Below are 23716 nucleotides of genomic sequence, written 5' to 3'. Positions count from 1 at the left end.
ACTGCTTACCAATAAAAGTATTCCTGACAGCAAAATCATCACAAGATCACAGTTTCAAACTTTATAATACTTTCATCTTTGATGATCTATCTCTCTCCAAACATAACATCATGGGTCAACGTTATACATGTGGAATATGAACAACCAGCACACACAAACATGTTTTTATATGGGTATGCAAGACAGTTTTAAGATCATCTCATACTGTAAAGAGCCACAAGTTAAAGGAAAATCCAGTCCAGCAGAAACATGTATGGTTGTTATCACAGGAAATTACACATTTGGTTGTTAAATTTTCTACTGTTAGAGATGTCCATGAATCTTTGTTGACAAGCTAGTCTTGGCCTTCATAAAAGCGTGATAAGAAATCTGAGGGGCGCTTCTTTTCTGTCTCGTGGAAGTAGCGCATGAGGTGTGTTCGCTGCTTCCAGATGTGGATGGTCTCCTCTAGGTCCTGTCGACCCTAGAGTTAAAAACAAAACAACAAATCAATAAAAGAAAAGACAACTTAAAGAGCTCTTCTCCAGTCATGGAGAATCGTAATCGTAAAGATTTTTCCTTCCATGGGTTTATCAGTCCACTTGATTCCCACTTAGGCCGATTAAAAAGCTCAAAAGCAAACAAGCTGGCAAAGGTTTCATTTTCAAATACCTGTACTATGTTTGTTATGATCATATCCATTTTTCTTTTTCTTATGCATCTCACATCAAACCTTCATGCATCCAAGTTAGTTATTAATACTTGAGGTCCATGATATGTATATGGCCTCCTTCCGTCAATATTAACCATGGTAAAATCCTAATCCATGTGAAATACTGTGTTTTACTAAAGTCTTTAGCATACCTTTACAACCAGAAGGTCAATGACCCTGGGATCCTTGACACTGGCATTCTGTACGAAAAGCTCCCGTACTTTTTCCCTTCCTGCCTTTACAGAGATGTCCAACTGGTAGGCATGGACTGCAGAATAAGAAAAATGCATGTAACAGTTAGATTTGTCAGAATGTATTATTACAATTATATAAACAGTTCCAACATTATTAAACATATGGTCTGGCTGTTGTCCTATGGAATGAGGTATCTAATAGAACTCTCGAGCTTTTTGGCCAAATCTTCAGCATGACTCATCAGCAGCATGACTAACTTTTGAGCTTAAGAATATCTAACTCGGAAACCGTATAAAAAAAAGATAGACTTCCCCAATAATGTGTAAATACAGGATACAATTATTGTTTCCATGTAAGCATACTAATGATGAAGTCAATTGAAAATACGATATGTCACTGCAGTACATGTAGAGGACGTTGTTAAACAACATCAAAATGTAAATGTCTTGCTAAAGTAAAGTAGCATTAGTAAGACTGCCAGTGCTACACCAGTGTGTACCATACATGTTTTTGCAAGGATATCAACATGAGTTTCCTACGCCTTAGTACTAGTAACATGGCAAATCAAAGAACGATGGTGACTGGCTGTTAGTCTCTACCAGACTCCGGATCGCTGGAAAAATCGTAGAAATGGAGCAAATCAGAGGAGTAAGCCGGCCAGAGGAATATAACCGGCCAGGGAACAGCACGCGATCCCAGGAGTCTGTCGACTTTCGGTTTGATGAAAGGCCATAAAACTAATCCGCTCATTTTCTGCACAAAGACAGTAGCTTCGGAGTTCAGATTATTTAAGCCATAAATCAATTAACGCGCCGTGGGGCGCGTCTCTCAGCGTCCGACAAACGAGGACTATTTCTATAAGCCTTTTTCGGTACAAACGTCAAACTGTTCCCAATCCTTGATTTTATAACGATAACTTACATTTAGCGGTTTTAACGACCACTAAATTTTCATCGTGGCTACTTTTTGATTACGCGAATCCACCCCCCTCCCTCTTGATGCGGCACTGTTTACTGGTGTCAAGTCATGTTTATACTAGTACGTTCACAATCATGCTCCATTTCGTAACCGAAACATAACACTAGTAATTCACACAGGAATAAAAAGTGTGTCGTTCTTCAAGAAATAAACATTTATTTATACGGAAAATTTGTCGTAATTTTTTTACAAACGCAAGGGTATCAAAGCATGGGTATGAAAGCATGGCGTGTTACTTAGTATCATACGCAAACAAATTCGTTACGAGCTGAACTTCGCTGCGTATTTACACAATTGTATTTATCAATACTATTTCACACTACACTTTCAAAGTTTCTCCATACAATTTACAGAATGCTTACGATATTCACGTTTTGCTAAGAGGTTACATAAATCTCCAGAAAATGCCAGCGACATCTTAGCGTGCAGACAACAGCAGCAGAAATGGCGTCACACCAAGGCTTTCTTTAACCTCCTTGGTCACACAAATTGTTTAAAAAAAGAGCAACTAATGCGTTTTAAACCTACAAATTTCTAGCTAGAATTATTCTAATTCATAGCGTCAAAGTGTAATATGTAAGTGAGCTTTTTACTTATGTAAAAAAAATATATGATTAATAATTCGGAATCAAACCGCCAGATTTCTCCCGCCAGCCGAGCGCACAAACAAAACAAAGAAAATGGCGCCGCTGTGTGGTTCTTACAAAGTCCGGTAACACCGCATCGAGGTCACCAAGTTTCTGGGGCCTGCCGATGTTTTTGTGTGGGAAGTTTGCGATCTCTTTCGTTTCGAAGCGGGTGACTTCTTTCTGGGACGCCTTCTTGATCGATCACGTGGCCGATTCGCTGACGTCCTCCAGAGTTCTTCGCTGCTAAACCTCAATGCCGAGTTTGGTCCTGACTTCTGAACCATAGGCTGTGGTGGTTATCGCTATGTTTTCTCTTGTCGCTCGCCACTCGCATGTTTTTCTAGATCTCCATTTCGTGACAGCAGTATCGAGTGGGCTGTTGTTGTTGTGTTGGCAGCCTCGGCCTTTAGCTGGCCGCAGACCGGCCAGAGTCGGCGGCCATCAAGCGTACGGTACTCGTCGTGTCAATAAAGTTTTGACTAATTATTCAGAACAACATGAACCGCGCTCCGGCGTGTCTGTTATTTCTATTCATGTCTTTTTTTTTAATTTAAGCCTGTAAACTGCCGAGTATTAATTTTAGAGGAAGGTCACATGTGACAGGCTCGCCCCGCTTGGACCGTCACGGGCGAGTAGGAAAGCAATAAAAGGGTTATTTAGCCACTTCGCACCTATTGGATAGCGATTAGTGGACATCAAACAAGACACCGGGATTCCACAGACTCCGACGATCGCGTGCTGTTCCCTGGCCGGTTATATTCCTCTGGCCGGCTTACTCCTCTGATTTGCTCCATTTCTACGATTTTTCCAGCGATCCGGAGTCTGGTAGAGACTAACTGGCTGTGCTGTTGGTCTTTGCAGAAATGTTGCAACTCGTATAAAGGAGCTAGGAGTTTATGCAGACAGATGTGCAAAAGTTAGGTGTGACAGATCGTTCAGTGTAATATAACCAGCTGCTGCCGCGCCGCGTGCCTGCGAAGCTGGTGTGTTACGCCGAATGGCGGTTATACCGGCTATATAGATACAGATACAGATACAGATATAGCCTCCTTTAATACTTGACTCAAGGTGAAAGGGTGGAAGATGACCTCAAAACCGGCACAAGTTAAGGAGGTATTTTTCCACTTTCCTAGAGTAGCACACTTACCCGCATGCGGTATTTCTCTGTACCATGCTCTGTACAGGTTTCTGACTCTTCGTCTGGCCTCTGGTAGGCTCTGTGAGAGCACAGGCTTCACTTGTTTCGCCGCAACTCCAACGACCGCCCCTCCAGCCGAGGAAGCCATCTTGGATTAGGGACGATACATTATACATATAATGATATTTTCTAGATCTGCTGTCTTAAAGATGGATTCTTCAAAATATATCTAAAGATTGACAAAGGGCAAGTTTTTTTATGGGAATATAACAACACAGATACTTTTCTCGTTGTGGAAGCTAGCTGCAAACCTTTCTTGTATCACAACATGTTGTCACAGAATAATGTATTGTCCCCTATATTATCAACCTTTGACCCCAAAGCTCAGAATTGAAGATGGCAACAGCATGAAAATTACCATACTTGCTTAACTGTAATGATTTTGATCATGTTTTGTAATAATATGGACTGCAAATAAATATCTAATAATAATTCGTACCATAAAAGGTGCAATTTTGATAGTATCTATCAACAAATGTACCAAGTAAAATCTGTAGCTACGTTCTGATGCTATGAAGGTGGATCAAAAATGCCCAAGGAAGTGACAGAAGGACCATTGAAAGTTGAATCAAGCGGGTTTTCGTCGTGAAGTTCAATATCTGGGGGGTCTGTAAGGAGGGGTGTTTGTAATCTGAAGAAGATACAACCGGTTTTATCACTTTCAAGCCGAAGCTTTGCTCGAGAACATGGTGAGTCTGCAAGAACGGCGTGTCTGCTAGAACGGTGAAAATACAAGTGGGGAGGGCGTGGAAGGATACTCCACATGTTTTGGCGTTGAACAAATAGATCTTTCCTCATAAAGCGAAGTTAGCGATATATTCGATATTCTGTACTTGTGGATAAGAACTGAAAGACGACAAGAGCTACTTCTGAATGATTGTCTTAAATTGCGTTTTACATGTATTTCTAAGAGTCAGATGATAACGTAGCTTCTTATTTGCCCAAAGAATATGCAGCAGTAACTTGTGTCGTGATGAAGTTGAATATATCAAGAGTATAGTAGAGTTTTCTAAAGCCCCTTATTGAAATAGTTATTAAAGAAAAATCTATGTATCTGATATCTTACAGGCATCAGACGAAGCATCTCTTCGAGCCCTGGAGACCTTAATGAATGAATTCTTCAATGGTTGCACCTCTAATGAAAGAAAAAGGGAAATTGGTAAGTTCTTAGACCTTTCTGTGAGTATCAGATGATGTCTTTCTCTCTGCAATATTGACAATCAAAATAGGTTACAAATACATTTTTAAGAAACAGAAGTCATCTAGCAGAATAAGAATGTACTCTGTCTTAACAGTTTTGCCCTCATAATTTTCCGGTAAAAAATTCTTGCTGTAGCTAAGTGCTGGTGTGAAAAGAGTTGCATGTGTGTTACTCCTTAATGGCATATGGCACATATATGTCTTCATGATGTGTTAGATAAAACTTGCTACTTTACAGTGTCACCATGTAAAGTTATATCCAACCAGGCAAGTGATATAGAATTATAGCTTACAACTTATACCCCCATGCAGACTCTCTTTTCAGACTGGACAGGACTTTCGGCTGTCAGTACTGGACAGGGTTTTCCGAAAACCTTTCAGAAATCCTAAACGTTAAACCTTCATGTACAGGATAGCAGTTCTACCATGTGCTGAATGTTTTTTTCCTAATTCTGCCCTTACAGAGCAGCAGCTGGGTGCCTTTATGCAGCAGTCCGGAGCATGGCGGCACTGCTTCTACTTCATGTCTCAGACACAGAACGAGTACGTCATGATGTACTGTCTCACTGTGCTGGAGGTATGTTGGACTCTCTAGATATGTAACTCTTACAGCATACAATAGCCATGGTAGAGCCGTGTAGCTAGAGACAGGCAAAAGTTCATGCCCGTAGCCAGGGGGGGTTTGGGGGGGTGCGGACGCACCCCCCACGCGGGCTCGAAGGTCCGCTTTTTTCTCGAAGGTCCGTTTTTTCAATGCACAATAATTTTAAAGGGCGGACTAATTTGTATTTCCAACGGGTCTAGAATCCTAGAAAAATTGCTCCGAGACATTGCCATAGAGTAAAGATGAACCCTGCGGTTTACAGTTAGTTCTTCCTGAGTCCGGGGCGTGCTACTGTTTTGTAAAAGACCCGGCCCGTGCGAGGCGGGGCGCGGCACGCGTTAGAAAGACAACTTTCACGCCATCACCCTCGTTGAACTCCAGCTCCAGCCCGCACGGTCCAGCTCTTGCCCGCACGGTCCAGCTCTTGCCCGCACGGTCCAGCTCCGGCCCGCACTGATTCCAGCTCGGAGCTGGAACGTGCGGGCCGGAGCTGGAATCAAAGCGGGCCGGAGCTGGACCGTGCTGGCAAGAGTTGAACCGTGCGGGCCGGAGCTGGAGTTTAACGGGGGTGGCAATGAAAGTGGCTGACCGCAGTCAAAAAAGTCAAGCCTGGCTGTTGCTATGGTAAAAGGCGCCCGGAAGTCTTCTTTGGCGGACTGTGGATGACAGCGCTGACATAAGTTAAGATTATCTATAGAACTGTAGTTAATAAATGTAGATGACATACTTTTTATCTTGTACAATTGTTGTGCAACAAAGGTATACACAGTGATAGAGCCTGCTGATTGGCAGGATGTAGTTTCACCCATTTCTAAGAGGAAAAACATTTCAAGTACAAGAACGTTGTAAAGCATCCAGTTTTCGAAGTTACGTGTCGGTTGTCGTATACAAATTGAATGGGGTATCAGAGCCAGTTAAAAGTTCGGAAAAGTGATGACGTGCCATTTCATAACTGATGTACCCAATCTTTCGTTTTCGTCGAATAAAATAATGTCTGAAGCAGTTGTGTGAAAATCTCTCAAAAACGCAGGAAATGCTATTTCAGAGAGTTCAATTTTTAAAATTTTCCCCCCGGACCCCCCTAGGAAACTCGCGCCTTCGGCGCTGGCCTCGCGCCTTTGGCGCTCGTTGGTCCGCCAAAGAGTAAAACGAACCCCCCCAGGCAAAATCCTGGCTATGGGCATGAAGTTTGTTTAGATTCTGAACTGGCTAGACAGCTGACAGAGCAGTGATTCTTGTGAGATATAGTGCTAGCCAATACCCCAGTACACATGGTGTCCTAAAGACTACATGTACATGTGCTGTATAATTAGGTACAACAGTATCATGTACATGTATATAAGTCTTGGTGACAACCATGATCTGAACATGCCACTAGTTTTCCTGGGTATTTCCTGAAGAAGCCATCACGGTATAAGAGCTTGAGCAACAGCCTTACATATAAGCTCTGGTCTGGTTAAGTACTTGGCAGCTCCTCTGTTGTTTCCTACCTGCCAAGGGCACCTTGCTCTAACTAGAGTTTAGGCTATAAAAGCAAGTCAGGTACCACTCTCTCGTCATTCCGGTGAAGACTGTGGAAATTGGTAAATCGTTGTGTCTCTGCCGTCATCCTTTTGACGCCTTTTTGACTATGACCTGCCTTCCAAGTTTCCCTTGACAGAAGCACTCAATCCTGACCTTACATAAAACATTGTCCTCTTCCTGAATATGCACACATCTATAATCTGACAATATTGCTCCTTACTTCTACAGAACATAGTGAACAAGCTGTGGATGGGCATCCTGGGACATGACAAGATGGAGATTAGAACATCGCTCATCAACTTCCTCATGGAGAGACACAAGGTCGTGGCTCCTTACGTACGCAACAAGATCTGTAAAGTCATCGTGGACATTGGACGCATCGACTGGCCGCATTTCTATCCAGACTTCTTCACAAATATATTACAGGTAGGGACTATAGTAGGATGATAAGGATAGAATGACCTTTGTGAAAAAGATCACAAAATAGCAGGATATTGTTTTAGAATTAGGTTATTCCGTCTAGTTTCTCAACTCGCTTAATAAATGGTTTTTGGAAGCTCTCTTTAGCTTATTAAGTCGTTCATTGTTTTTGTCATTATTTGTCTCTATGTCCATCATTCTTATGGACATTGCCACTGGTATCAAACTATCCACTTTAGGTTTGTGACCACACTCTTTAATTGGTAGCACCTATAGCTGCAGTACAATGTGAACCAGTCAGAATTGCCCGGAGGAAGGTGACAGATAGTCGCTGAAACATTGTAAGTAATGAAGCAAGTGTTGTGTAAAAAGAGTCTCTTTATTCAGTGACGTACCAACCTGATGAGACTATTCACAGATATCCACATGTTCCAGTTCCACTGTCAAATGATTACGAATACCTTTAACACTTTACATGTTTACCGTGTAGATGATACAGCAGCCAGAGACGGCCTCCCTAGGCCTGATGATGCTCCAGACCACATCAGAAGAGATGGCATGTCCACGGGAGGACCTGAGTGTTGCTAGGAAACAGGAGCTCCACAGACTGCTGCTGGAACAAGTGCCAACTGTTCTCAGTTTACTATCAGGTAAGGAGGGTCTCAAAAGAGTTATTTGCTTCTTTGTGATTAACAGTGTGTTGGCAGCCTGAAATCCAGCCGTGAAATATATACCTGCTCCAACCCATCTGTCTGCTGTCAGAGTGGAGTTAGACCGGAGCAAGGAAATATAACTTATATAAGGAGGCAATCAGAACAGGTATTGCCGCTATGGCTGCATTCCAAGTTAATAATATGTCAGGGTTGTTATGTGGCATTAATGCTAGACGGTCTAGCATTAATGCCACATAACAACCCTGACTCTAGTGTTCTAGACTCATAATTGATAGGTCACTGTGCTCCACTTTAGGTGGATAGTTAGTTTAGTCACATGAAATGCCAATTCTGGACTGATAAGCCAATCTTTTGGAGAGTGACTATTTGACTATGCTGATCATGAGGTTTCTCCTTGCTAATGCCTGGTTGGTATCATTTTCCTCAGGCTTGTTGGAACAGGTTCTTGAGAAGAGTAGCCACATGGTAACCACGGCAACACCGCCCCCCTCCCCCAACCATGACGACTCCAGTAACAGCTCCTGGAACTCTTCACCTATGAATTCTGGTAAAGTAGTATTCTTTCTTTGGGTTTTGAGATACACTTGCATACTGTAGCTTACTATGAATACTCTTTGTGGTTGGAAAAAAATACAACAAGTTACGACAACATTGTTACACAATTGACTACCCTTGCAGAAAATTGCTTATGGTGTTAAGTTAACATCGCATCTCAAGCTCACTGTGCTCTACCAGCACTTGATAAAGAGGTTTAAAAACCTTGATATGCATATTGTATTCCATTGCCATGCCATTTCTCAAGTCGAAAGATTTGTTGCTGTTAAAGGATGGTTTCAACAAACACGTCACCATAACACAGATCTTGTTTATTTTATGACCCCTCAGGTAGCATCATCAGTGGAATGTTCCAGGTGAGTGACAAGGAGAACATTCGACCGCTGCCATCCCTGGACCACGACAGTGAGCACATGAGTGCACAGGCCCTGCAGTGTCTCAACCACCTCTTCAGCTGGATCCCCCTCTCCTCAGTCATCACCCCATCCTTACTCATCACCATATTCAAGTTTGCCAGTTTCGGCTGTGACCCAAACTCTCAGGGCTCCCCTAGCGGCTTGTCGAACTTTGGCGGAGGCCGTAACGGCGCGGGAAAGACCACGAACCTCGGCATACTGGCCATGTGTTGTATAAATGAAGTCATGTCGAAGAGCTGCGTGCCTGCGGATTTTGAGGAGTATTTGTACCGGATGTTCCAGCAGACGTTCCAGCTGCTACAGAGGCTGACGAAGGAGCCGCCATCAGGAGCTTATGGGAATAAGTTAGCAGAGCTAGACGAGATGTAAGTTTGTGTCAAAGCACACAGGTTATGTTTCAGCAACAAGACTGTATCATAAGCTACATGTCATTTGTGTACTCTTAGTACAAATATTTTGCTTGGAAGTCTCCTGTTCTAAATTGCAGTAGGCTTACCGTCTTGACAGAAGGTCCACGAAGTGGTGTAACAGTGTATTTTCTTGCGACACACAAGAGTATTTTTATATGTATGTGGTCACAATATCAGCCAGTTAGCTGCCTGGTGTCCAGCTTGTATTGTACCTTGTTGCAATTCGAATAAAGTCAAAGACACACAAGAGTAGATGTAGATGTGCAGCAAGTTTTTGCTAGTTGAAGGGATCACCTCCTGATTTAGTTACACAAATGGCCGTATAAAATGTGTTAGAGCTTTGCATACTTACATTTTTTAGTTAGTGCAGAATTTGGTTAAAATGCACATGCCATATATATTGTCTGTTAAGCAACTAAATCGAAGATGTTTCTTTCTCCTGCAGGTACATAGACAAGTTCACAGAATTCCTGAGGCTGTTTGTAAGCGTCCATCTAAGAAGGTTTGAGTCCAACTCCCAGTTTCCAGTGGTGGACTTTCTAGCCTTACTGTTCAAGTACACTTTCAAGCAGGTGAGGCCGTCTCAAATTTTCCACCAACCACAACCTTCAGATAATTCTGTGGGAAATACTCTATAAAATAATGGCCACTAATTCCCTCTATTTCCAATATAAGATTTTGCTGATTAATGTTAAGGAGTGTCATTATCAATTTCAAAATATGGGATGTATGACACAAGTGAGGTTTGTATAGCTCCTGCACTAACTCACCCTCCTTTAATTTTGACCATCAAGTAACTTGACGGTATTCTTATTAAAGAATAGCTCTAATGCAATACACAGCATGGATATTGTATATGTATGTTTGTGAGTGTGTGTACTGCAGATGAAGCTCAAAAAATGTTTCTTAAACCTAAAACCGACTAATTGAACCAACTTATAACTCACATTCTTAAATGAAGTAGAAATATTGCAAGATGACAAGCAGATGTGTTATTCCCCCAGCCTCAGCAGGAGGGTTACTACGCATGTCTGGACGTGTGGATGGTGTTTCTGGACTTCCTCCACAACCTCACCAAGGGCAGGAATGCTGATGGGAACAACACTGTGGCCAAGTGGGTTCAATTCTTCTCACTGTTAATCTGTTTATATCACATGCGCACATGTCAATGTCAACCTTAAGGGAGAAACATGGGCTGGTAGGATTCTGCAAGTTTAGGAATGACTTGTATTTGTCAAGTCCTTGAACATTGGGCAGCTTGTAAAGGATGTCCCATTTAGTGATGGCTGGCACAGTGTATTTAGTTTAAACCTTCCCAATTACACCATGTACAACAATATGCCAAGTTCAGAAGTAAGCTATTCCATTGTTATAAAAGTTCTTCACATTCCTTTGCCCTAGATAGTCGATGACATGAGCTGATTAAGTTCACATGTCACAAATATACAGCTTACACATTCTCAGTCTCTTATGAAAGATGGAGGATGCTATCTGAAACATCTGACACTTTAGAGAAATCATTCAGTTGTTTCATTTACTTTGCATTATGTAATTTCTCACCTGGATGTCTAACCATCAACAAATGTTTCAGGTACAAGGATGCCCTGGTGACCCTGATGTGTGTTCTGATGTTTCAGGTACAAGGATGCCCTGGTGACCCTGATGTGTGAGATCGTGCGGAAGCTGCAGTTCAGGTACAACCAGGCCCAGCTGGAGGAGCTGGACGACGAGGTTCTCGACGATGATGTAAGATCTCCGTACCTCCCACACTGCGCCAGCCAGCACCGCCCTGCCACAGAACACACTGTACTGTCTGCACTTCTTCTCTCATGCCCTGTTTTTGTTTCATTCACTTCCTCTTGTTGTTTTCACTTCCTGCATTTTTTATAGCTCTCTGAGACTTTCAAGATGAGTCACTTGCTTTTCAAGATGATTTGTCAATAGATACACACAAATAGAAACATTTTCCTGTACTCCCTTCTTGTTCATTTGCTTTTACTTTAGCTCAACTTAAAACTGCTATGGAAGACTACATACATGTACAAGTAGACTACCTGCTCAGTGAAGTTTTGTTACTTCCTCACCTCCATTCACATTTGTAATGCAAGATTCAGATTATGATATAACTGTCTAAGAAAGTTTCCTGAATTTTATGGGCTCAGCCGTCCATTTCTGTTCCCTAGACACAGTGGATAACAACCCACTGCCCATACGGCCTTAAAAAAGACCTTTAGCACAAGTCCTGTATAGTGGTAATAAATCCATTTATTTTTTGGTTTGGCTGTTCAAAACACATAAGCAGGGATATCAGGGATATCAAACTATCCTGTATCCTTTGCAAAGGCTGTCCCTGCTGACAAAGATGATGGCAATACAAAAATGGACAGAATAGCAATCAATAACAATATTCTGAGCATGATAAATATATTCTAAGTAATAAATAAAAACATGTGTACCCCTTCTCAGGAGGAGACAGAATGGCAACACTTCCTGAGACAATGTCTGGAGGTTGTGGCTAAGATAGCTGAACTGTTGCCAGAGGAGGCCTTCAGGACACTGGTAAGGACTGATGATAGACTAATAACTCTCACCTACTACCATGTAAAAACTTTATTTTTCAATGTAAAAATCAAACTTTCATAGTACATGTATCTGTTGTACATTTGTGAAATGTTGCTACATGACTGATTGTATTCTTCTCATAGTCCTGTTGTTTCCAATAAAATTTTGCTGTCTTTTAAAGGAAAGAAAATGTTTAATTGTTTTAGATCACATGTTTTAAATGTAAGAATGTAATGACAATGACTTATTGTGACATTTGGCATAATGTTACATCCGTCATACTAGTACTTGTAATAAGCCAGTTAAGTTAAGTCTGAATCGAAATCTTCTGCATCTTGCATACATGCTCTAACAGACACTTTTTATAGCATCTTATTGAATCCTGAATGTAGTGCCATATGTCAAGTGTTGCCGTCAACCATGTACATAAATGATTATAAAACAGACTATTTATTTCATGTTTGTATAACCTAATGTTCATCCTACCTGCAGTATCCACCATTTCAAGAGTACCTGGACATCTACCTGGGGTTGGATCAGTATGTAGTGAGTGAGGCAAACGGTAAGTAAGAATCTATGGTTAACAAGTATAGCTCAAACTGCCAACTTTTTTTCACTTTACCATAGCCTTCTTTCAGAACTGGCTACACCTGACATGTTTCAACTATTAAGAAATGTCTTAAAGAAGTTTTGCCAGAGAAAAAGATAGTTACATGTAGTGGTGCGTACCTAAAGCCCGGACTTGGAATTGGACCTAAAAATGTTTAGGTCCAAGTCCAAAAAAAACCTAAATGTCGGGACTCAAGTCCAGACTTGCGAAAGCTGTCTGTCACTTATATTCCCTTTTCTTGTTCTAAACCATCTAAAACCTTCCATAGACAGTGAAATTTGCACTTGAAAAAGCCAAAAACATTTTGTGTTTACACTGGCTGTATATAATTTGCATGTATTTTTCACATTGCATTTCAGTTCATGCTAACATGCAATTTTATATGCACCATCCCCCCTCCCCCTCAAAAAAAGAAAACTTTCTAGCGCACATAATACGCAATGATGGGTTCAGGTCCGGACTTATAAGTCCGGACCTGAACCTGAACTGCTGGACTTGAATCTGGACCTGAACCTGAATATGAGTTTAGGTACGCACCACTAGTTACATGTTATGTCAGTATTTTTCAAATTTCCTCAATTTGGAAAATGTCTATATTGCACAATTATTGTCAAACCTGTCTAATGTGACCACTGAAGAAATGGTCACAGTACACAAGTTGCCACTGTAGACAACACTCTTGGTGCTATGGGCAACGGGGAAAATGATCTAAGAGACCGCCAAAAAGTTACCTCAATGGCCAGTTGGTCCTTTTACAGCCGTGGTCCCTAGTACATGTACATGTACTGTATATGCTTAAAGTAACAATTTGACTATCATTTCTTGTTGAACGTTAGGAAGAAGACTGAACATCACAGCGGAGAATGAGTGCAGAAGGCTCCACTGTAGCCTGCGGGACCTGGGCTCCATGCTGCAGGCCATCGGCAGGCTGGCAGAACACTTCATCGGGGAGATGTTCCCTCAGAGACTACAGGATGCACTGTCGCTGGTGGAAAGGCAAGGAAGTCTCTACGTTGTAGTTGTATGTTGTATATTATTACCATCCCCTGACTAGTGTGGCAGCAACAATGTATGTGTCTCTTACGTCACAACTGAAAAATAAATGAATGAAAATTCTGAACTTCTATTGCCATTACACACATAGAAGCTGTAGCCAATATTTTTTCTTAGAATAATGATAAAATGAAAATGAGATGTGCTTTGGTAACTTATTAGTCTGGTCTTATAGAAATTGCACGTCATGTGCAAAGCTGGTGTGAAATGCCAGTTTACCAATTATGACAGTTATGCCAAGAAACACTCTTTTCATGAATTTTAGGTGACTTTGATACAAACTCACTTGTTTTAAATAGAAATGAATAAACGCGAAAATAATTACATCAGGTTGGTAGAACATAAGACATAAGAGTTTTCTTTTACACAACCAGTTTATCTCACCTGCTGACGTTTCGATGTCTGTCAGACATCTTCCTCAGAGCTTCTAATTGGAGTTCTGCTTCTTGCTGCTATATGTAGCCAATGTAGGTGGCGCTTTTGCGGCAAGAACACTATCCCAAATGAATAAACTTTTACATACAGGATAGAATTGTCTTGAAATATCCTATTTTGAGGTGTCTCAATTTTTATTTTCCCCCCAGACTGTGCCAAGCTGCTGTGTATAGCACCAAGTTAAAGCTATATGATGTACATACTGCCATTCCAACTGTCCTACGTCCAGACTTCATTGAAGTGTAAGTACTTGCAGTTGTGCTGATGTTTTGTCTATTAGTGTTAAGTAATGTTTCTGTCTCTTCTTCATCTGTCTAGCTAGTGACTGTTACTCTTCTAAGAAAGATAAAACAAGACATACATAGATAACATAAAATTACAGTCAGCCTACATCCCATGCTATCATTTCAAACAGTTGAAACATCATATCTCAGACAAAATTTAGCTGGCTTTCTTGAATGTATGTCCCTCAGTCCAAAAAGATGTAACATTGATTAAGCCTCATCAATTTTGCTATAGTACTGAAACTAATACAAATCGTATTGAGACATTATATCTTCAATACATAGGTCTATGTTTATAAGATCTTAGTGAAAGAAAACTTTATACCATTTTTACAATACTGATGATGACTATTTTCTTGTGCAGACATGCCCAGTCCCTTGCAGCACTCCATGCCTACTCCCATTGGCTGTCACAGTTCTATCACCTGACCAAACAGACCAATCACCAGCAAGACAAATTTGCTTCCATAGTCTCTACCATTGTGGATGCCAGCACACCGCTGCTAAAGACTCAGGTAAAATTTAGTTGTATTACAATGAGAAGGAAATACAAATTCACAAAAAGGAGGCACATGTGCTTGAAACTAGATTTAGTATGGCATAAAACTATACCCCAAACCCTACAACTTTTTTCTCTGAACATCATTTACCTGAAGTTGAATCAGGTATTCACAAATGTTTTTAATGTTTCATGGTACCTAAGCTCAATTATCAGTCATCAGCCAGGTTATCTATATCTGCCGCTTTGAAAAACAGTGCGTTTGAGAGTTCTCTAGTGAGGCAACCCCAGTATGCACATTATAGATATGCAGGAATGTATTATACTGGAGTACATTGCTTTGGAAATGTCTTGGATGTATTTTTTCAAGCTAGTGGACATATGTGACCTGGTGTATAAATGCTATTGGAGGCTAATAGTTCAAATTTTTGTCTTCTTTTTTTCCTTTTCTTCACTGATGTGCTGATTTTGTTGTGGCAGATACCTGAGAAGGTGACCCTGACAGCAGCACACCTGTTCCTGTCCCTGGTGACCACGGTGCGCCCCTCCTTCCTCATGGCCCTGCCCTCAGTACAGACCCTGTTCTCTAGTGTCAGCCATGGAGCCATCACAACATTACCAACAGAGGTATCTAATTTAGCTGGTTTGTTTGTTTGTTTATAGTAGAGAGAATTTAATGTTGAAGTACTATCTCAAGATGTTGAAGCTACAGCAGTATGATATGTACCCCAAAAGTTATCACTTGTAACCTTTCATTCAGGTTTCAATGTACAAAGTTATAAGAGCAGCAGTCAGGAATTTTTTTTCAGAAAGGAATGATTTTATGCTTGTGATTGATTGCAATTAAGGGGCATGGCTCAGTGATTGTCTAATCCTTAATGTGACATCTGATAACAACCTTTCATCTGTAAATGGTCACATCTCACCTTGCCCACCTGTGCACCCAGGTCCAACTGTTGGTATGTAGAGCCCTGTCCCACATCTTTGTGCTGCCGTGGCCCGTGCCGTGCCTCAGTGAATGCCTAATATGACATAAATGCGTCTACAAGTTTCCATTTACCACTAGTCACATCTCACCTTGCACACCTGTGCAAGGTAGCGTGCGTAGGCCAATGGTTAGCAACCCTGCCTCTGGAGCTAGAGGCAGTGAGTTGTGGCTGTGTCGCTCACAAGACATGCACGCTACATGAAAGGGTTGCTGTCCTTAAGATGGGACGTTAAGCCGTGGTGCACTGTTCATTGTGCTTGTCGAAAAAGGCTAGGGGAATTTCCCCAGTACAATGAAACTGAAGATACTGTACATAGCATCTGCCTTCTCTGTCAAAACCAGTGGAAGACTAGCTCTTCAGTGAGCTAAAACTGGATCAAGATCATTTTCCTTCTTTGTGCACCCAGGTCCAGCTGTTGGTGTGCCGGGCCCTGTCCCACATCTTTGTGCTGCCGTGGCCTGTAGTGGGGGACAATGAGCAGGAGTGGGAGGCCAGGTCCTCCAGCCACCTCAACTTCTTAAAGGAACTCACCAAGGAGTACAGGGGCATGAAGGACATGCCTGGCCTGTCTCAAGACAAGAGCATGCAGGAACGAGGTAGGTCCTCAAGTTGGATCTCTTGTCTTGGCAGTCTTGGAAATGCCATGGATGAATGGCTGAATAACAAAATAAGAGGAAAATTGACGTTTACAGTATGCCCTTATCGAAATTGCTTTATCTAAACCATTAGCATGTTCTATCATAAGTAACTTTTAAATCTTTAGCTTGGTACAGGTACAGGAACAGATTTAGTTCTGAATGATAAAGCTGGTCTGACTTAGAGAAAATAGCAGTCTGTGATGCAGTTTTCAGTGTTTCATCAATGATCTGACATATAGGACTTCCACTCACCTATTATGACAAAAGCTACTGAAGACTATTTAACATCATACATGTATATGGACAACATGCCTCAAAAGTTGACTTGTTTATCCATAATTTCTCCAGCTAAACCAGAGATCAGGAGAACGCTGATGGTTGTGTGTGACCTGGCGGAGTCTGTGGCCGGGGAAGTGATGAAGACTCGACAGATCTGTTACCAGTCTCTACAGGAGTCAGTCCACACCACCCTGGCAATACTGCCTGTCTACATCCACCAGCCAGGTAACGCACAAGGCAGAGAATACATGTGTAGCTTTGGTTATTGGGACAGATGTGTTACCAGTCTCTACAGGAGTCAGTACACACCACGCTGACAATACTGCCTTTCTATATACACCAGCCAGGTAATAAACAAGGCAGAGAGTACATGATTGTGTAGCTTTGATTATTGACATGGATAATACCAGAGCTTCAAGTGTGTGTTTGTTTCTTGTGATAATGAAGTAGACCTGGTGCCATCCTCCGGAGTAAGCACTGGCTCAGTCTTTTAACTGTCGTTAGAAAGCAAAAAGGTTGAGACAGCGGTTACTTCTGAGGATGGTACCCGGGCTATCAAAGTAAGAATTGTCAGTAAGTTAAATGATTTTGTATTCTGCTAACCATATTGCCAACATAAAAGAGAAATTTCCCATAGAAAGAGAATGATGCTTCATATGACACAGATGTGCCATTTCAGGGGGAGCAATACCGAATTTGACAAATATACTGTGAACTTACAGTCATAAGTCCTTATCCAAGAGAGTTTAACAAGTCTTTGTCCCTTTCTCAGATGTGGTGGAGGACATGATGAGCTTCTTCCTAGCACTGTTCCAGAGTCTGAGGGTACAGATGGGCGTGTCTCTAACGGAGAGGATCATCCAAACTTTTATGAACATGTTTACAAGGTACACATTAAGTCTTGTGTTAACATTGTAATATAGCTTTTTCCAGATATTTTTAGTGATTTTGTTACTGTCTGAATTTGCTGGTGGTAGAAAGATTTTGTGAATATCTGCTTGAAACAAAGAAAGTTAAGTAAAGCTTGCAATCTTTGAAATTTGTATCATGATTTTAAGTTTCAAGGTGTACCATTATTATGTAACAATGTTACATTATGGTTGATAGCTCAAGATGAGCTGCATCATCACACACTAAGATACTTCCTCCATATGTCCCGGCTTATTTTTTTACAACAAGTAAAGGAGAAATTCTAGCATTTAACCTACAAAGTAGTTATTACATGGTACATGTCTGTAATGTGTTTCTTTCAATGCACAACAGGGAACAATTAGCAGAAACAATACTTCATGAAAGCAGTTCTGGGTCCAGAGTTATAGAAAAGTAAGTAAACTTTCTTAAAATAGAATCAACCAAAGTTTCATTGAATATTATTGATATTTGCTTGTGTAAATTTATGTGAGGTTCAACTTCTTCTATTTCACTTTCTTTGTGTTACTGAAGTTTTATTCTAGCATCAATACAAAATCCTTTGTATGGAAACAAAGGTGCTTACCTACAACTTATTTGCCACCACAGATTTCTTAAGATTCTGCAACTTCTTGTAGAAGAGCCCGGATCAGCCTTTAAGACTTTCATCCCCAGTATTGTATCCCTTTGTATGGACCAAGTTTACCCCATTATTGCTGAGGTGAGGATTAGTGGTTAGATTCTGCAGAAGTTATGGTTTTCTAGGAGCTAGATGTATGTGTATCCTTTTCTTGCGTATAGAAAATCTCAGACACTGCATGGAAAGATTTGTTATGTAAAACGCATAAATGTTTGGCATTTCTTGAAAAATAAGGGACGGTTCATACATAAGTTAAAAGAGTTCTACATAGAAAACTTTCTAGCAACTTGTCATCAGAGCAATGAGTACAAAAGTACATACTACCAGTGAAAGCACTTGATGATTTGCTGAAAAGATTGGAGACGTAAACGTTAGCCTGGAGTCTAGCCTTGTCAGCTTTGGTCTGCTCACAACGTTTTCTACCACACATTCTGTAAATGTTGGGAAAGAATCAAAGCTAGCAAACCTGGACTCACAGTTAGTAAACTTCTTTTAGGTTGCATTATAACCTACCAAGGTAATGAACCTATTCACAGATTCCTTGTTGTTATGTAATTTCCAGAGAACGATCCCAGACATCAAGTCGGTTCTGTTTGAGCTGCTGCACCACCTGCTGGCCCACAACTGGAGGTTCTTCTTCCGGTCGTCCGTGCTGGACAGCATGCAGTCTGGTACAGAGACTGTCGAGAACCAGCAACAGTTCTCTTCCATCATGCTGGTCAGTGGGACTGTATAGCTTTCTCCGTCCTCTCTGTGATAGTTGTAAAAGGTAGTCTTAGGCAATGAGGACAGTGGGTTGTTATTTTAGACAGCATGCAGTCTGGTACAGAGACTGTCGAGAACCAGCAACAGTTCTCTTCCATCATGCTGGTCAGTTAGGCTGTATAGCTTTCTCCGTCCTCTCTGTGATAGTTGTAAAAGGTAGTCTTAGGGCAATGAAGGCAGTGGGTTGTTAGGACAGCATGCAGTCTGGTACAGAGACAGTCGAGAACCAGCAGCAGTTCTCTTCCATCATGCTGGTCAGTTAGACTGTGTCGCTTTCTCTGTCTTCTCTGTGATAGTTGTAAAATAAATTTCTCTATCTTCTCTATGATAGATGTAAAAGAACTTTAGGCCATACCAATTTAATTTGTTGGTTCTCGGAATCGCCGCTTCTATTTTTCCCAATTTCAAAAAAAAAAAAAATCCATGAGGTTATTTGCATGTTCATGAGAACTCATTTGCATGTTCGTGAGAGTTACATGGCCCCTTACCCACAAGTTGCGACAAACTTCAGCTCAGTTAAACAAAACTTCTGAAACAAGTACTGGACATGCAAAAACAACTATCACCTGCTTATGTTTTCCTTTGTGTTGTAAATCATCGAAAACCACCAATAGATCGTGAAATTTGTGCTGAAAAATGACGATTCGGCAAACCAAAATGGCCGCCATGTAGCCAGTCACAAGTATGTAAATGAGATGCAATTTCATGCAAATGAGCGCGCCTCTAGCGTTTTTTGCTTAAACTGCAGCTTTCACAAAGAGAATAATGAATCAGATGTTTCAGGCACTCTTCTTTTTTGGGTGAAATGAAGCCATTTTCTTGTTGTTGTTGCTAACATACATTAGACATTGTACTATGCTGAAAAAGTTTTTCAACCTTTTTAAAAGTTTTTTAATGTTGTTAATGATTTACTATGATGATTTATTACAACTGTTAAGCTTTATTACTGTGTGTACTTCTGTAATACTGCACATTATTTTGCATTTGTATTGTTGAAATTAAATATGAAATGTATGCTTACATGCAAATTTTTCATGTAATTGTAACTGGATAAGTATTCTGCCACACATATACCATGGTTTCAGGTCTGGAATTACCAACCTGAAACTCTGGACCTGAATCCAGACATGTTGCAGGTTTTTTTTTTTTTTTTTTTTTTTTCGCCCTGTCGCTCCAACTTTTTTCTGAAAAAATCCGAGAACCAACAAATTAAATTGGTATGGCCTTATCTTCTCTATGATGTAAAAGGTAGTCCCATAGCCTTTTCAAGGCAGTGGGGATAGTGGGTTGTTATCCACTGTGTCTGGGGTATGGTATTGGAAGGTGTAGCCCAGCCCTCTCCCTCTCCTTCCACTGCCTTTTACCTCCCCAATCGAAGTCAATTACCCATTTTTATTTTGAAGGAAAGTCATATAAAGTACCTTCACAAGTTTGGTAGCATGAAAGGATTTGAACCCAGAACCAGCAGCAGTTCTCATCCATCATACTGGTCAGTTAGACTGTATCTTCTAGCTCTCTCTATCTTCTCACACAAGATTATACAAAGCAATACTGGTCACAAATTGAAGTATCAAATTGACACCCATTCTTTTTTCTGGAACAGCCACTAAACAAGGGCTTGGTTTTTGTTGTAGTCTGTCAAATCAAGGAATGATGAAACAACTAAAAAAATTATGGGGCTTTTCCATGTGAAGAGATTCTCTGTAAATGTAGTACTAATGTAATATGTAATAACTAAAGTGTATTACACCCTCCTCAGGCATTTGGGCAGTCCTTCATGCAGCCTGATATCACCATCTTCAAGCAGAACCTGGAGGCTCTGGAGAGTCTCAACAGCAAACTCAAGCTGTACCAGAAGGTGGGAGGTTCTTCATAGATACACTATACCACAGAAATACAATCTCTTCCTTGGTACTGAACATACATTGCCACCTTCAATCACTGTCCTTGATACTGAATATCTAATATCACCAGTACCACTATCCCTGTCCCTGGTGCCGAATGTACATGTACCATACCACCAGTACCACAGTTTCTGTCCCCAGTACTGAATATACAATGCCACTGTCCTTGGTACTGAATAGGTAATATCACCAGTACCATTACCTCTGCCTCTGGCCAATACCCCTATCTCTGTCCCTGGTACTGAATATACAATACCAACACTACTACAATCTCTGTCCTTGGTACTAAACATACAATACCACCTGTACCACTATCTCTGTCCCAGGTACTGAAAATATTATATTATATTGCTGGTGCCATGATTTCTGAATATACAATATTACAAGTATTCCAGTCTCTGTCACTGTTACTGAATATACAATACTACCAGTCCCCCAATCTCTGTCCCTAGTGCTGAATATACATATCGCTGGTGCCATAATATCTGTCTCTGAATATACAATACCACCAGTATCCCAGTCTCTATATCCCAGGTACCGGATATACAGTACCACAGTCTCTGTCCTTACGTAGTTGGTATTACACAGCTGGTAGTCCCTGGCATTGGTGCTGAGTATATATTTCTAACATCAACATACTCCCTGTCCTCAGCACTTTGGGATGATATCTACACATGTATACTGACCAGAAGAGGACGTGAAGTTCGCTTCTGATCCCCCTGAATGACCTGGTGTGTTTTCTTTGCTTTTCTCCCCACCCTGGACAGGCCATCTTCAAGAGCAGCCTGCTGTTCCAGTTCCTGAACGTTCTGCTCCAAGTGTTGGTCCACAGGTCACATGACCTCCTGAGAGAGGAGATCGCCATTGCAGCGTACAACATGGCGTCTGTGGACTTTGACGTCTTCTTCACAACCTTCCTGCCGCAGTTCTTAGGGGGCTGCGAGGGACTCGACCAAACCCAGAAGACCATCTTGGCTCAGAATTTTAAGATGGAAAAGGTGAATTTACTGCAAGGGCTGTTCCTCTAACATTTTTTGGAAGTTGGTAGAAGTCATTTGTAGCATCTACATGTCTAACGTGCATTTAAAAAAAACATTAACCTTGAAGGTAGGATGATACTTGAGGGAATACTTTTTCAGCAGAAGTTGAAATTCTCACCAGTTCATAAAGTTGAAATAAAAGCCAGGTACATGTACTTTTTTTTTAAAAACAAACTGTGCAGATGAGGGGTATAGCAACATTTAAATGCTAGCAAAATCAACTTGACCTGAACTGTCACTTTATAGACCTGTACTTGCCCATGTTGTCACTTGCAATCAATAACAGACTTGTCCCATTGTGTTGTGTTTCTGCAGGACTTGCCGTCCTTTACCCAGAGTATCCACAGGTTTGTGAACGACCTGCGGTACTACCGGCTGTGCAACAGCAGTCTGCCAGAGGGAACCATCAAGTTCTGACACCAGCCCCCCTCCCCCTTCTCGCCCCCCCTCCCCCTTCTCGCCCCCTCCCCCTTCTACCATTCCACCATTCACACAAGCACAGGTCGTCATGCAAGATGACAGGAAAAAAGTGTCCAGTACTGTGTGTATCTAATCTCCAAGCAGATCTTGCTGTGGCATAAGATAGTATCGTAAGCTGGGGAAGGAGTTTAGCCGTCAGAGGAGTTTCATTCCACCACATGGCTTTGAGCAGTCCGTTGAGCAGTCCGTTCTGTCGTCTTCACAGTGGAACAAAACTCCTCTGCCGGCTAAACTCCTTCCCCGGCTTACAATACTGTCTTATGCCACTGCAACATCTGTTTAATTTGGAGATTAGTGTATATCCATCTCTCTGTCATGAACAACTTGGATGTGCAGGGAACTTTCATTAATGCAAGCTTGACAATCCACTATCCTTGCTTTTGGTTAGACAAGACTGTACCATAGTGTACAGGGAGAATTTTTCTGTTGAATGTATGCTAGAAAGCAGTTGATTTCTCAAGAGTACATCAATATGATGGCGTTGTGAATATGTATAATACTGTACAGTAGAGCTTCTTTTGCAGCTACTGTTTACCATGGCCAGATTGTGTACTGCAGAAGAAGTGAACTTTTTTTTAAATCAATGATTGAGTTAAAAAAAAAATTGTCCAGCATACATATAATACTGTGATATTGTGTTCTGATGCCGAAATGTGAAAAGACTTAAATTGTACAGACGTATTGTAAATGCTGACCATACATTATACTTGCTGGAACATTGCATTGTATTTGTCACCTTAACTTAAGAAGAATTTAGAGGATGCCTTTTTTTCCTTGAATTCCACATAGAACCTCTGATGCAGAAGAATCATAATTTCTTGTAAAGTCAAGTGTCAAAGTAGTTTGTACATGGAGCAGAGCAATAAACAGGCATCAATGCACATACCTGATAAAAAGCTGTATGTTTGTATTCCTTTGCTGTACTTTTTGTCTGATAACCTTAGATTTTTAACTGTTCAGGAAATCCAAACGGTAAAATTACATTGCTCATGGAAGTAACACTACACAGCACTTACAGTTGGGAATAAAGTTGGGCAGCCCTGTTCCTTTGGAACTCTCCCTGGTACTTTCCTTGGTTTTGGGGCATACATGTATTTGTTCTGATGGATTCTTTCACTTTGGCTGCCACGCGGGG

The 23716-nt window shown here is 41.2% G+C and overlaps 2 protein-coding genes across 5 annotated transcripts; one reads left to right on the top strand and one right to left on the bottom strand.

Annotated features, from left to right (window-relative positions):
- Window positions 1-46: 46 nt before the first annotated feature.
- On the bottom strand, window positions 47-3978 carry LOC118428747 (NADH dehydrogenase [ubiquinone] 1 alpha subcomplex subunit 6-like). Of its 4 annotated transcripts, none has more exons than XM_035838938.1 (4): window positions 3919-3978; window positions 3641-3779; window positions 844-959; window positions 47-463 (listed from the first exon to the last, which is right to left on the bottom strand). In XM_035838938.1, the coding sequence occupies exons 2-4, from the start codon at window positions 3777-3779 to the stop codon at window positions 335-337; spliced, it is 384 nt and encodes a 127-aa protein (XP_035694831.1). In that variant the 5' UTR covers window positions 3919-3978; the 3' UTR covers window positions 47-334. The 4 variants fall into 4 exon arrangements, with proteins under 4 accessions (XP_035694831.1, XP_035694832.1, XP_035694830.1 ...); XM_035838939.1 differs by having other exon boundaries at window positions 3943-3961; XM_035838937.1 differs by having other exon boundaries at window positions 3914-3932.
- Window positions 3979-4189: 211 nt separating this feature from the next.
- LOC118428750 (exportin-6-like) lies at window positions 4190-22623 on the top strand. Its single transcript, XM_035838941.1, has 25 exons — window positions 4190-4380; window positions 4760-4850; window positions 5356-5468; window positions 7248-7445; window positions 7930-8089; window positions 8541-8660; window positions 8999-9449; window positions 9940-10066; window positions 10499-10608; window positions 11132-11240; window positions 11961-12053; window positions 12549-12618; window positions 13503-13662; window positions 14304-14396; window positions 14803-14953; window positions 15418-15564; window positions 16333-16522; window positions 16913-17068; window positions 17616-17730; window positions 18107-18166; window positions 18362-18473; window positions 18955-19110; window positions 20917-21015; window positions 21829-22059; window positions 22417-22623. The coding sequence occupies exons 1-25, from the start codon at window positions 4378-4380 to the stop codon at window positions 22516-22518; spliced, it is 3417 nt and encodes a 1138-aa protein (XP_035694834.1). The 5' UTR covers window positions 4190-4377; the 3' UTR covers window positions 22519-22623.
- The last annotated feature ends 1093 nt before the right edge of the window (window positions 22624-23716 follow it).

The sequence above is a fragment of the Branchiostoma floridae genome, chromosome 13, assembly GCF_000003815.2.
Source record: "Branchiostoma floridae strain S238N-H82 chromosome 13, Bfl_VNyyK, whole genome shotgun sequence".
Taxonomy (NCBI): domain Eukaryota; kingdom Metazoa; phylum Chordata; class Leptocardii; order Amphioxiformes; family Branchiostomatidae; genus Branchiostoma; species Branchiostoma floridae.
The sequence above is the reverse complement of the archived record's forward strand: the minus strand, read 5'-3'. Positions and strand labels throughout refer to the sequence as shown.

What these genes read in the sequence shown, in the direction of transcription:
- LOC118428747 (XM_035838938.1), bottom strand. Translation starts at nt 3,779, where the DNA reads ATGGCTTCCTCGGCTGGAGGGGCGGTCGTTGGAGTTGCGGCGAAACAA. An exon ending in CAGAGAAATACCGCATGCGG is followed by an intron (nt 960 to 3,640) that starts GTAAGTGTGCTA and finishes CTTATTCTGCAG; the next exon opens with TCCATGCCTACCAGTTGGAC. An exon ending in TTGACCTTCTGGTTGTAAAG is followed by an intron (nt 464 to 843) that starts GTATGCTAAAGA and finishes TTTTAACTCTAG; the next exon opens with GGTCGACAGGACCTAGAGGA.
- LOC118428750 (XM_035838941.1), top strand. An exon ending in TGAAAGAAAAAGGGAAATTG is followed by an intron (nt 4,851 to 5,355) that starts GTAAGTTCTTAG and finishes CTGCCCTTACAG; the next exon opens with AGCAGCAGCTGGGTGCCTTT. An exon ending in GGGTCCAGAGTTATAGAAAA is followed by an intron (nt 18,167 to 18,361) that starts GTAAGTAAACTT and finishes TTGCCACCACAG; the next exon opens with ATTTCTTAAGATTCTGCAAC.